General features: G+C 45.3%; 1 protein-coding gene and 1 pseudogene across 3 annotated transcripts; both read left to right on the forward strand.

The window, feature by feature from the left end:
• The first annotated feature begins 400 nt into the window (after nt 1-400).
• MAGEA8 (MAGE family member A8) lies at nt 401-4,990 on the forward strand. 3 transcript variants are annotated; one of them, XM_002832229.3, is made up of 4 exons: nt 401-503; nt 2,235-2,513; nt 3,237-3,298; nt 3,374-4,990. In XM_002832229.3, the coding sequence occupies exon 4, from the start codon at nt 3,437-3,439 to the stop codon at nt 4,391-4,393; it is 957 nt and encodes a 318-aa protein (XP_002832275.1). In that variant the 5' UTR covers nt 401-503; nt 2,235-2,513; nt 3,237-3,298; nt 3,374-3,436; the 3' UTR covers nt 4,394-4,990. The 3 variants fall into 3 exon arrangements, with proteins under 3 accessions (XP_002832275.1, XP_002832276.1, XP_002832277.1); XM_002832230.3 differs by lacking the exon at nt 2,235-2,513 and having other exon boundaries at nt 2,986-3,298; XM_002832231.3 differs by lacking the exon at nt 2,235-2,513.
• Nucleotides 4,991-12,944: 7,954 nt separating this feature from the next.
• Nucleotides 12,945-13,650, forward strand: LOC100445318 (deoxyuridine 5'-triphosphate nucleotidohydrolase, mitochondrial-like; annotated as a pseudogene).
• The last annotated feature ends 291 nt before the right edge of the window (nt 13,651-13,941 follow it).

Raw genomic sequence — 13,941 nt, forward strand, 5'->3', positions numbered from 1 at the left:
TGTGAAAATGCTCAGAGGTGACAGAAACAGAGTATCTCCTAAAAGAGCCAAGAGTCAAGAAGAGGACCCTCCTGAGTGAGGACTGAGGGTCCACCACACCACATAGAGGGGCCACATAATTCAGCTCAGACCCTCATGTCAGCCCTGAAAGACCCCAGCAGCCTTGTCCCCCCACCACACCCTTCCCCCCACTGCCACCTCAGGGGACTAGGAATCAGAACCTTGGTCTGAGGGAAGCAGACACCATCAGCAGAGTACAGGGCTCCAGGCTCTGCCAGAGCTCAAGGTAAGAACCTTGAGGGATGATTGAACTGCTCCTCCCTCATCTCCCGCCCCACTAGAATCCGGTTCCGCCCCTGCAGTCCACCCAGGTGAGGCCTGGGTGGACGGATGTGACGCCACTGACGTGGCCGCGGGGATCAGAGAGAAACGAGGACCTGGTTCTGAGGGGTCGGTTTGAGATCGGCTGAGGGAAGCGGGCCGAGGCTCTGTGAGGAGGCAAGGTGAGACCCTGAGGGAGGACTGAGGAGGCCCCCTTCCCTCATATAGGACCCGAAATAATCTAGCGCCGTCCCTGCTGCCAGCCCTGGACCACCAGGGGGCAGACTTGTCTGGCTGGGCCACCCCTCGCCAGGCCTGCGCTTAAGCCCCAGGGGAATCTGGAGTGAGAGCTTGGTGTGACCAGAGCAGGGCTGGTTAGCAGAGGGCAGGGCCCAGGTTCTGCCAGGCATCAAGGGCGGGACCTTGAGGGACGGCTGAGGCCCCACAGAGCACATCTTTGCCCCTACTGTCAGCCCTGGGAAGCCCTAGGCATGGCGGCCGGGCATGGCGGCCGGGATCGCTGATTCTGACGTCCGCATCCGGGGCTGATGAGGCGAAGGGGCTTCATGAGCAAGGACTCAGAGGAGCAGAGGGAGGGCCCAGGCCATGCTGGGAGATGAGGGAGGCCCGAGGGGACCCAGGACCCCAGGACAGGGGGCCCACCCTACCTGTCTGAGACTGAGGGGCCTCCACATTTGGCCTCAGGAATCCGAGGGACTGAAACTCAAGTCAGCAGGGGGGTGGTGAACAGCCCTGCCAGGAGTCAAGGAGAAGAAGAAGAGGGAGGACTCAGGGGTCCTTGGACTCCAGATCAGTGGAGACCTCAGCCTTGGGAGGTCCCAGGATCTGTGGCTGCATGTGGCGCATCCTTGATGCATTTTCAGGGTGTCAGAAAGGAGAGGGCTGTGGTCTGAGGGGTTGAGTCTCAGGTCACTGGAGAGAGGTGCCCCAGAGCCCTTAAGGACTCAGCAGACCTCCCATCATGGACCTAGGAAACCTGCTCCCGCTCTCAGGTCTGGGCACCCAAGGCAGGACTGTGGGGAAGGGAAGTGGCCCCCCCACTTTCTGGTAGGGGGCCTCAAGGAGATGGTGGCCTTGGTATGCAAGACACATCCACGGTTCAGCAGGGAGGAAAGGGCCATGCCTTGTCGTGGAGTAAATATGAGTACCTGGATGACACCCAGACAGAGAAAGACCCCATGAAACCTACTACTTCTGTCAGCCATGGGAATCCCATGCAGGGGTGTCCATGTAGTGCCTCCTTACTTCTGCCTCCTGGGTCTCAGGGAGGTAGCAACCTCGGTCCGAAGGGTGTCCTCAGCTCAGCAGAGGGAGCCACACCTGTTCAACAGAGGGATGGGGTCACAGGATCTGCAGGACCCAAGGTGTGCTCACTTTGTGATGACTGGGGGTACTCCTGGCCTGGAAAGAAGAGACCCCACAAAGTCTGGCTAACTTTGGTTATTATCTCTGGGGGAACCCGATCAAGGGTGGCCCTAAGTGGCAATCTCACCTGTACTGTGGGCAGGAAGTTGGGGAAACTCAGGAAGATGAGGTCTTGGTGGTAAGAGGAAATGTCTGCTCATATCAGGGTGTTGTGGGTTGAGGAAGGGCAGGCTCCATCAGGGGAAAGATGAATAACCCCCTGAAGACCTTAGAACTCACCACTCAAGAACAAGTAGAGACAGATCCTAGTGTCATCCCTGGACACCCCACCCAATGGTCATCAGATGTGGTGGCTCCTCATTTCTCTCTTGAGATCTCAGGGAAGTGAGGACCTTGTTCTCAGAGGGCAACTCAGGACAAAACAGGGACCCCCATGTGGGCAACAGACTCAGTGGTCCAAGAATCTACCAAGAGTCTAGGTGACAACACTGAGGGAAGATTGAGGGTACCCTCGATGGTTCTCCTAGCAGGCAAAAAACAAATGGGGGCCCAACAGAAATCTGCCTGGCCTCTGTTGTCACCCCTGAGAGCATGAGCAGGGCTATCAGCTGAGGCCCCTGTGTTATACCAGACTCATTGGTCTCAGGGAGAGGAAGGCCTTAGTCTGAGGGGGCTGCATTCAGGTCAGCAGAGGGAGGGTCCAAGGCCCTGCCAGGAGTCAGGGACTCAAAGGACACCACTCACCAAACACACAGGACCGAACCCCACCCTGCACCTTCTGTCAGCCATGGGAAGTGCAGGGAAAGGTGGGTGGATGGAATCCCCTCATTTGCTCTTCCAGTGTCTCCTGCAGATAGGTCCTTGGATTAAGGAAGTGGCCTCAGGTCAGCCCAAGACACATGGGCCCCAATGTATTTTGTGTAGCTATTGCTTTTTTCTCACCCTAGGACAGGACACGTGGGCCCCAATGTATTCTGTGTAGCTATTGCTTTTTTCCCAGGAGGCCTTGGGCATGTGGGGCCAGATGTGGGTCCCTTCATGTCCTTGTCTTCCATATCAGGGATGTGAACTCTTGATCTGAAAGTTTCTCAGGCCAGCAAAAGGGCCAGATCCGGGCCCTGCCGGGAGAAAGATGAGGGCCCTGAATGAGCACAGAAAGGACCATCCACACAAAATAGTGGGGAGCTCACAGAGTCAGGCTCACCCTCCTGAGAGCGCTGGGGTGCTGGGGCTGTGCTTGCAGTCTGCAGCCTGAGTTCCCCTCGATTTATCTTCTAGGAGCTCCAGGATCCAGGCTGTGAGGTCTTGGTCTGAGGCAGTATCTTCAATCACAGAGCATAAGAGGCCCAGGCAGTAGTAGCAGTCAAGCTGAGGTGGTGTTTCCCCTGTATGTATACCACAGGCCCCTCTGGCATCAGAACAGCAGGAACCCCACAGTTCCTGGCTCTACCAGCCCTTCTGTCAGTCCTGGAGCCTTGGCCTTTGCCAGGAGGCTGCACCCTGAGATGCTCTCTCAATTTCTCCTTCAGGTTTGCAGAGAACAGACCAGCCAGGAGGTCAGGAGGCCCCAGAGAAGCACTGAAGAAGACCTGTAAGTAGGCCTTTGTTAGGGCATCCAGGGTGTGGTACCCAGCTGAGGCCTCTCACACGCTTCCTCTCTCCCCAGGCCTGTGGGTCTCAATTGCCCAGCCCCGGCCCACACTTTCCTGCTGCCCTGACCTGAGTCATCATGTTTCTTGGGCAGAAGAGTCAGCCCTACAAGGCTGAGGAAGGCCTTCAGGCCCAAGGAGAGGCACCGGGGCTTGTGGATGTGCAGATTCCCACAGCTGAGGAGCAGAAGGCTGCATCCTCCTCTTCTACTCTGATCATGGGAACCCTGGAGGAAGTGCCTGATTCTGGGTCACCGAGTCCTCCCCAGAGTCCTGAGGGTGCCTCCTCTTCCCTGACTGTCACCGACAGCACTCTATGGAGCCAATCCGATGAGGGTTCCAGCAGCAATGAGGAGGAGGGGCCAAGCACCTCCTCGGACCCAGCTCACCTGGAGTCCCTGTTCCGGGAAGCACTTGATGAGAAAGTGGCTGAGTTAGTTCGTTTCCTGCTCCGCAAATATCAAATTAAGGAGCTGGTCACAAAGGCAGAAATGCTGGAGAGTGTCATCAAAAATTACAAGAACCACTTTCCTGATATCTTCAGCAAAGCCTCTGAGTGCATGCAGGTGATCTTTGGCATTGACGTGAAGGAAGTGGACCCTGCCGGCCACTCCTACATCCTTGTCACCTGCCTGGGCCTCTCCTATGATGGCCTACTGGGTGATGATCAGAGTACGCCCAAGACCGGCCTCCTGATAATCGTCCTGGGCATGATCTTAATGGAGGGCAGCCGCGCCCCGGAGGAGGCAATCTGGGAAGCGTTAAGTGTGATGGGGCTGTATGATGGGAGGGAGCACAGTGTCTATTGGAAGCTCAGGAAGCTGCTCACCCAAGAGTGGGTGCAGGAGAACTACCTGGAGTACCGCCAGGCGCCCGGCAGTGATCCTGTGCGCTACGAGTTCCTGTGGGGTCCAAGGGCCCTTGCTGAAACCAGCTATGTGAAAGTCTTGGAGCATGTGGTCAGGATCAATGCAAGAGTTCGCATTTCCTACCCATCCCTGCATGAAGAGGCTTTGGGAGAGGAGAAAGGAGTTTGAGCAGGAGTTGCAGCTAGGGCCAGTGGGGCAGGTTGCGGGAGGGCCTGGGCCAGTGCACGTTCCAGGGCCACATCCACCACTTTCTCTGTCCTGTTACATGAGGCCCATTCTTCACTCTGTGTTTGAAGAGAGCAGTCACCGTTCTCAGTAGTGGGGAGCATGTTGGGTGTGAGGGAACACAGTGTGGACCATCTCTCAGTTCCTGTTCTGTTGGGCGATTTGGAGGTTTATCTTTGTTTCCTTTTGGAATTGTTCCAATGTTCCTTTTTAATGGATGGTGTAATGAACTTCAACATTCATTTTATGTATGACAATAGACAGACTTACTGCTTTTTATGTAGTTTAGGAGTAAGAGTCTTGCTTTTCATTTATACTGGGAAACCCATGTTATTTCTTGAATTCAGACACTACAAGAGCAGAGGATTAAGGTTTTTTTTTAGAAGTGTGAAACAACATAGCAGTAAAATACATGAGATAAAGATATAAAGAAATTAAACAATAGTTAATTATTGCCTTACTTGTACCTCTTAGTGTACCCTATGTACCTGGATTTGCTTGGCTTCTTTGAGAATGAAATTGAATTAAATATGAATAAATGAGTCCCCCTGCTCACTGGCTCATTTTTTCCCAAAACATTCATTGAGCTTCCGCTATTTGGAAGGCCCTGGGTTAGTATTGGAGATGCTAAGGTAAGCCAGGCCCACCCCTGACCTTAGGGTGGTAGAGTCTAGTATCTGCAGTCACATAACTAAGGTGGCCAGGTATCCTCTAAGATCTAAAGGAAAAATAAGAGGGATGAGCGTGTGGAGCAACAGGAAGTGGTGGAGTGTACATGCCCTGAGCCAAGGCCTTTTGGGCTTTGAGAAACTGCAGTACCTTTTGGGCGAGCTGATTCTAATGAAGCGGGGTGGGGCCAGAGCCAGATTCTCAGATGATGAGAGAAAAGCTTGGAAGGGAAACCTGCTCAGCAGTTCCTTTTGGATGGTGGATGAAACAGAGAGGCATCTCCTCCTGGGACAGGAATGGGAGGTGTCCTGCACTCTTGTCTCAGTGCAGTTGAACACCGCACACGAAGTTGGTGATGGATACCCATCATACACATGGGTTTCCTGAGAGATAAGCATGAATCTGCTGGGATGTGAGGCCCAGATGCCACTGGCCAGGTGCTTTTTTTCCTGGTTGTGAGAGCCAGAGCTGACTGTATTAAAAAGGCATTCTGATTAGCTTATCTGAAGTGCAATTTGGCCAGTTAAAACAAGGGAAAAGATTTGGGGTGATGATATAATGAATGAAAATAGTGGTTTAGATGGAAAAGAAGCTGAGAGGGAAGGAGTTTATTCTTGACTCATATTCTAGGAGCTCTGAGTTGCATTCCAGTTGAGGAAGACTCCTGCACACTGAAATTTTGAAGTATACCCTCTGATTGGGTAAACTTACTGAAATTCATTGACAAAACTTCTTTTTTTGGGTAAGTAATTCTTCCAGGTCCTAATAAGCTGTATATCTTCTGATAAGTCCTGGAGAAATCAACAAGAACAAAATCTCAGAGTGCTAGGGCCTGGGGTCAAATAGTAGAAATATAGTCATCTGCCATTCTTTAAACTTCTAAATTACACCAGGCCCTGAGCCAGGTGCGTCATTTACATTGCATACACTCCAACAGTGCTGTTGAACAGGGCTTATCACACCTGCTTCACAGATGAAGAACCCAAGGCTCACAGGGCTTGGGCATTTCCCGGGATCACATGGCTAGTAATAGGGCTGGAAGCAGATCTCTAGTGTGATTCCTCTGGAGCCCGTGCTCTTCCCATTCCTGCCAGCCTGAGGCCCACCTCCTGAATAGTAAGTGGTTCATTTCTCAGCGCTGCATCATGTCTCTCAGGTGACAAAAAGAAGGAACCTGAGGCCAAGGTACTAAAAGCAGGTGACAACGAGAATCAAACAGCATTAGGGGCATGGTGGTTCCCCTGGGAGCTGATTGTTGGGTGCTTTCTGTTGAGCACCTGCTATGAAACATGTTATGGGAAAGCCTACAAGTGCTCATCCACATATTGGATTCTCTCCTTCAGCACATGGGACAAGTACACTCCTAGCCAGCATTTCTGTCTGGCTCCAACACTTTCCTGAGTTACAACACCCTTCATCTGGTCCCCCTCATGTACCCTCTGTTCCACCTCTGGGAACCTAGCCTGCTGCTTGCTCTTCCCTGCTACCTCTGGAGGCTGCACAGAATCACCTGCCCTCCCCAGGACATGGAACATTCCTATCCCTGCAAAAGTTCCCTGACTTTTCCACCACTCACCCTCAGTCCTGTCCCACAGCCACAGCCATTCTGGACTGTGACTTTAGACACCTCGTCCTCTCTCCCTGGGAGTCCTCTAAATACTCTTTGTTTTCCCAATGGGGTGTGAGTGGAGTCTGCTTTGCCCATAGTCTCTTGATTCTTGGGATACAGCACTGAAGGTAGAGAGTAGTTTGTCTAAGCCACTAGCATATTTGCAGAAGGATTTTTAATGAGCTTCTTATCTGAAGCTGGGGACTGAACAGGCAAATGGATGGTGCTCAGGAATCCCATTCCTTCATAAAAGGTAGAAGAAGAGCAGACATCTCCTGAAGCTGAGTTCTTACAAATCCTGGGCTCCTCCTAGGACATGAGAAACTGTTACTTGGTGGACATGCCAGCTGGAATTTGAAAAGAACCGGCTTTCCACTGCCTTCTGTCTGGCATCTGCCCCCAGGAACATACTGGCTTTCAGTGTGACTAGTGGCACCTATCAGGTGTTCAGACAAGAACAAATCATGTGGAGGGTAGCAGAGAAGGTGGGCAAGATTCTGTCCCTGCATCAGATGGAAAGAGGAAATCCTCAGCCTACTGAGGTGACAGATGGTGTTGCAAAAGGAAGTGCAGAAAATGCTATGGAGTGAAGAAGGTGAACTCACCCAGTTGACCTTACAGGATTATCTTCAAATTAGATGGGTTAATGCATTCGAAAGCTTCTGACACATAGCAGTCCCTTACAAATTAAGAGAAATTCAAAGAAAAGCTGATCTTCTCAGAAACTTCTCTGAGAAATTAAGGGTGTAGTTATCATGACAGATTATAGTTTGTATGTAGTTGTCTTTATTTCTAGCTGTGTTCAAAGCCAATGCTTCTCAACAACAATATTTTTTTAAATTTCTCAGATTGACATCAGACATTAGGACTTGTCTGATCTATCAAAAAAGCTAACTATTGGTTTTATAAAGTTCATTTATTGTTTCCCTGAAATTTCTGAAATTTTAATTTCATTAATTTTTCTCTTCCTATCTATACCACCCCATCTCTTTCTTTGCCTTAGTTTTAATGTACTTTTCCTCTACTGGTTATTTAAGAGCAAATTTTAGATGTTTTATTTGAGCCCTTTGTTACTTTCTAATGTAAGCATTTAAGGACATAAATGTTTCCATAGGCACTACCTTAACCGAATTCCACAAATTTTAAAACATCATATTTCCATTTTTATTGATCAGAAAATATTTTCTAGTTTTCCTCAAGAATTTTTTTAAATATAGAGTAGTAACAATGTGTTGTTTATTTAAAAATACTTGGGGACTTTATAGGTATGTCCTTCGTTATATTTACATTTTATTCCATTATAGATTTTTTAAAATATACTTTGTACAATTTCAGTTGTTTTAAATTTTTTATGGGTTGTTTAATGGTCTATCTTGGTAAAAATTCCACACACACTTGAAAATATTATACATTCTGCTCTTATTCTGTGGAGTGTCCAGTAAAGGCCACTCAGATCAAGTTGGTTCTTTGTGTTGTCAGTTTCTTCTATAACCTTGCAGAGTTCAGTCATTTACTCAGTCATTTACTTCAGTGCATTACTTCAGTCATTTACTCAGAGAAGAGTTTTGCAATCTCCAAATGCAAGTGTAGATTTGACTATTTATCCTTTCAGTTCTATCAGAAGTTGTTTTGTGTATTTTGAAATAATGCTTTTAGGTGAATTAACAGGATTATTATGTCTTCTTTCTTAATTAACTCTTTTATCATTGCATAATGTCCCTATTTATCCATGGTAATTTTCCTTCCTATAAAGTTTTTAAAAGTTTACTCAATGTAATCACTCCAACTTTCTTTTTTTAATTTTTAATTTCATTATTTAAATTAACAGTAATTTTGTTTTCTTTATGTGTCCTGTTCTGTGGCCTTAGCCCATGTGTAGATTTAGGGAGCCACCACCATCAAATCATTTTCCACAATGGTTGTACCATTTCATAATTCCCACTAGCAATATATCAGATTTAAAATTGTTCTTCATCTTTGGTAGCACTTAGTAATGGTTTTTTGTTGTTGTTGTCGTTGTCGTTTTTTTTTTGAGAGTCTCACTCTGTTGCCCAGGCTGGAGTGCAGTGGTGTGATCTCAGCTCACTGCAGCCTCTGCCTCCTGGGTTCAAGCGAGTCTCCTGCCTTAGCCACCCAAGTAGCTGAAATTACAGGCGTGCACCACCAGGCCTGGCTAATTTGTTTTTTTTTAATTTTTAGTAGAGATGGAGTTTCATCATGTTGGCCAGGCTGGTCTCGATCTACTGGCCTCAAGTGATCTGCCTGCCTCGGCCTCCCAAAGTGTTGGAATTACAGGCATTGAGTCACAGTGCCAGGCCATGTCTTTTAAATATCTTTTTCAAATATATGTTACCATATCTCATTATGGTTTAATATGCATTTCTCTAATAGCTGTGATGTAGAATAATTTTTCATGTGCTTATTTGTCATGTATATGTCCACACTGGAAAATGCCTTCAACCAACTAGGCATGGAAAGAACATACCTCAAAATAATATGAGCCATCTATGAAAAACGCACAGCCAACATCATATTGAATGGCCAAAAGCTGGAAGCATTCCCTATGAGAACTGGAACAAGACAAAGATCCACACTCCCACCACTGCTACTCCACATGGTACTAGAATTCCTAGTCAGAGCAATCAGGCAACAAAAAGATACAAAAGGCATCCAAATAGGAAGAGAGGAAGTCAAATTATCTCTCTTAGCGGATGATATGGTTTTATGCCAACAAAACCTCATAGTCTGTGCCCAGAAGCTCCTACATCAGATAAATAACCTCAGCAAAGTTTCAAGATACAAAATCAATGTACAAAAATCAGTAGTATTTCTATACGTCAACAGCATTCACAAAGAGAGCCAAATAAAAAACAAAATCCCATTCACAACAGCCATGAAATTATAAAATACCTAGGAATACAACTAATCAGGGAAGTGAAAGATCTCTACAATAAGAATTACAAAACACTGCTGAAAGAAATTGGAGTTAACACAGACTAATGGAAAAATACTCCATGCTCATGGATAGGAAGAATCAATATTGTTAAAATGGCCATACTGCCTAAAGCAATTTACTGATTTTTTAAATTTTTTTATTTTTATAATTTCTTTCTTTTTATTAGTTATTTTTTTTTTATTATACTTTAAGTTCTAGGGTACATGTACACAATGTGCAGGTTTGCTACATATGTATACATGTGTCATGTTGATGTGCTGCACCCGTTAACTTGTCATTTACATTAGGTATATCTCCTAATGCTATCCCTCTCCACTCCCCCTACCCCACGACAGGCCCCGGTGTGTGATGTTCCCCACCCTGTGTCCAAGTGTTCTCATTGTTCAATTCCCACCTGTGAGTGAGAACATGTGGTGTTTGGTGTTCTGACCTTGCAATACTTTGCTCAGAATGATGGTTTCCAGCTTCATCCATGTCCCTACAAAGGACATGAACTCATCTTTTTTATGGCTGCATAGTATTCCATGATGTATATGTGTCACTGATTTAATGCTATTTCTATCAAACTACCAATGACATCTTTCATATAATTAGAAAAAAATATTCTACAGTTCATACAGAACCAAAAAAAGAATGTAAATAGCCACAGCAATCCTAAGGAAAAAGAGCACAGCCACAGGCATCACACTAGTCAACTCTAAACTGTATTATAAAGCTACACTAACCAAAACAGCATGATATTGGTAGAAAAACAGACACATAGACCAATGAAACAGGTTACAGAACCCAGAAATAAAGCCACACACATACAACCATCTGACATTCAACAAAATTGATAAAAACAAGCAATGAGGAAATGACTCCCTATTTAATAAATGGTGCTGGAATAAGTGGCTAGCCATAGGCAGAAGATTTAAATTGGACCCCTTCCAGTTTCAACTCAAGACGGATTAATCTTTAATTTGTCAACTAAAACTAGATTGAAGATTTAATTCAAAAACCTAAAACTATAAAAATCCTAGAAGGAAACCTAGGAAATACCATTCTGGAACTAGGCCTTGGCAAAGATTTCATGATGTAGATTCCAAAAGCAATTGCAACAAAAACAAAAATTGACAAATGAGACCTAATTTGCATATCAAAAGAAACTATCAACAGAGTAAACAGACAAGCTACAGAATGGGAGAAAATATTTGCAAACTATGCATCCAACAAAAGTCTAATATCCACAATCTCTAAGGAAGATTAACAAATTAACAAGCAAAAAGCAAACAACCCCATTGAAATTGGGCAAAGGACAAGAGTAGGCATTTCTCAAATGAAGACATACAAGTGGCCAACAAGCATATGAAAAAGTGTCCAACCTTGCTAATATTAGAGAAATGCAAATCAAAACCACTATGAGATTATACAACAGTCAGAATGGCTACTATTAAAAAGTCAAAAAATAACAGATGCTGCTAAGGTTGTGAGGAAAGGGAACATTTATACACTGCTTGTGGGAATGTAAATTACTTCAGCCATTGTGGAAAGTAGTTTGGAAATTTCTCCAAGAACTTAAACCAGAACTACTAATTCACTCAGCAAGCCCATTACTGGGTATGTACCCAAAGGAATACAAATTGTTCTACCATAAAGACCCACGCACACAAATGTTCATCACAGCGCTATCCACAATAACAAAGGCATGCAATCAACCTTGATCCCTGTCAATGGTAGACTGGATAAAGAAAATGTGGTATACATACACCATGGACTATTATGCATCATTAAAAGAAAGAAATAATGCCCTCTGCAGCAACAACGATACAACTGGAAGCCATTATCCTAAGCAAATTAATGCAGAACAGAAAACCAAATACCACATGTCTTCACTTGTAAGTAGAAGCTAAACATTGAGTATACACGGACACAAAGGAGGGAAAAAGAAACACTGGGGCCTACTTAAGGGTAGAGATGGGAGTACCTACCTTTCTTGGCCGGGCACAGTGGCTTACGCCTGTAATCCCAGCACTTTGGGAGGCTAAGGTGGGTGGATCACTTGAGGTCAGGAGCTCGAGACCAGCCTGGCCAGCATGATGAAATCCCATCTCTACTAAAAATACAAAAATTAGCCAGGCGTGGTGATGCGTGCCTGTAATCCCAGCTATTCGAGAGGCTGAGGCACGAGAATTGCTTGAACCCAGAGGTTGCAATAAGCCGAGATCATGTCACTGCACTACAGCCTGGGTGAGAGAGTGAGACTCTGTATCAAAAACAAACAAAGAAAACTACCTATCTGGTACTATGCTTATTACCTGAGTGATATAAAATCGATGCACCAAACCCCCATGACATGCAATTTACCCATGTAATGAACATGAACATGTACCCCTAAAGCAAAAATAAAAGTTGGGAAGAAACAAAAAATAATTAAATAAAAGGTTTTTAAAAAATAAATGCAGTACAAACTGCAAAACTAGAAAAAAAAAGAAATTACCAAATCATTTTCCACAGTGGTTGTACCATTTCATAATTCCCACTAGCAACATACAAGATTTTCTTCATCCTTGCTACCACTTAGTAATATCTTTTTTTTTTTAATTCAGTCATTTTCGGCCAGGCGCAGTGGCTCACACCTGTAATCCCAGCAGTTTGGGAGGCCGAGGCGGGCAGATCACCTGAGGTCAGGAGTTTAAGACCAGCCTGGGCAACATGGCGAAACCCCGTCTCTACTAAAAGTACAAAAATTAGCCGGGCCTGGTGGCAGGTGCCTGTAATCCCAGCTTCAGGAGGCTGAGGCAGGGGAAGCTTGAATCTGGGAGGTGTAGGTTGCAGTGAGCTGAGATTACGCCACTGCACTCCAGCCTGGGCGACAAGAGCAAGACTCCGTCTCAAAAAAAAAAAAAAAAAAAAAAAAAAAAAAAAAAAAATTCAATCATTTTCAAATATGTGTTATGCTATCTCATCATGGTTTAATTCTCATTTCTCTAATAGATGAGATGGACAGTACTTTTTCATGTGCTTATTTGTCATGTGTATGTCCACTTAGGGGAAGTGTCTATTGATATTTTTTGCCCATTTACAAAATTTGGTTGTTTGTGTTAAATGAATTCATAAGAGGCATTGTTTTGGACTAAGGTCTGTCCCCAGGTCCCAGAAAAACAGACCAAAACAGAATGGAAACACTGGTGCTGACTGCCACATAATCAAAGTGAACTTGGGTTCATCCTGTGCTCTCGTTCCCTGGGCTCCTTCCTCTGCTCATCTTTTGCTCTGCCATGCCCTGCTCCGAAGAGACAGCTTCCATTTCTTTCCCAGCAAGCAGGCCTGGCCTGCTGAGGAGGGCAGCATGCAGCTGTGCTTTGCCCGCTCTCCAAGCATGCCATGGCTCTGACCCACGAGTGCTGACTGACCATGGATTATGTGTAGTTCCTGTGATTATACAATACCATCTATGGAGTAAGCTCTTATGAAAACGAACATTCAGATAGCTCTTCCTTCTGGATGTTATGGAGGAGTGGCTCTGGTCTGGCCTGGCTGCAAAACACTTTATAGATATAGGAGCTGGTGTCATAGATGAAGATTATACACGAAATGTTGGCATTGTAGTGCTTAATTTTGGTAAAGAAAGGTTTGAAGTCAAAAAAGGTGATCAAATTTCACAACTTTTTTGTGAACAGATTTTTTTTTTATACTTTAAGTTCTAGGGTACATGTGCACAACGTACAGGTTTGTTACATAGGTATACATGTGCCATGTTGGTGTGCTGCACCCATTAACTCGTCATTTATGTTAGGTATTTCTCCTAATGCTGTCCCTCCCCCAGCCCCCCAGCCCCCTACAGGCCCCGGTGTGTGATGTTCCCCGCCCTGTGTCCAAGTGTTCTCATTGTGTGAACAGATTTTTTATCCATAAATAGAAGTTCAAGCTCTGGATGAAACTGAAAGGAGTTCAGGAGGTTTACATTCCACTGGAAATAATTAAAATTTACATCAAGAATAAAAAATGAGAAATCATACCTTTTTCTGAAAAATAAAGAGTTTTTCCTTAAAGTGTTTGGTTGTTTTGTACTTCGGTAAACTTAACAGCTTTACCTTCTAAAACTATTGCATTTTCTTATGATCAAGGAGAGTTCCTCTGTTTGGATCACGTGAAAAACTTTCTTGTTTTTCTCCAATTAACAGTTCTATGTAAATCTGCTTTGTTATGACCTAATTCAAACGGTGTCTTCTTAAAAATCAAATGACTATCCATTACTAATACAGAAAAACCTGT

The sequence above is a fragment of the Pongo abelii genome, chromosome X, assembly GCF_028885655.2.
Source record: "Pongo abelii isolate AG06213 chromosome X, NHGRI_mPonAbe1-v2.0_pri, whole genome shotgun sequence".
Taxonomy (NCBI): Eukaryota; Metazoa; Chordata; class Mammalia; order Primates; family Hominidae; genus Pongo; species Pongo abelii.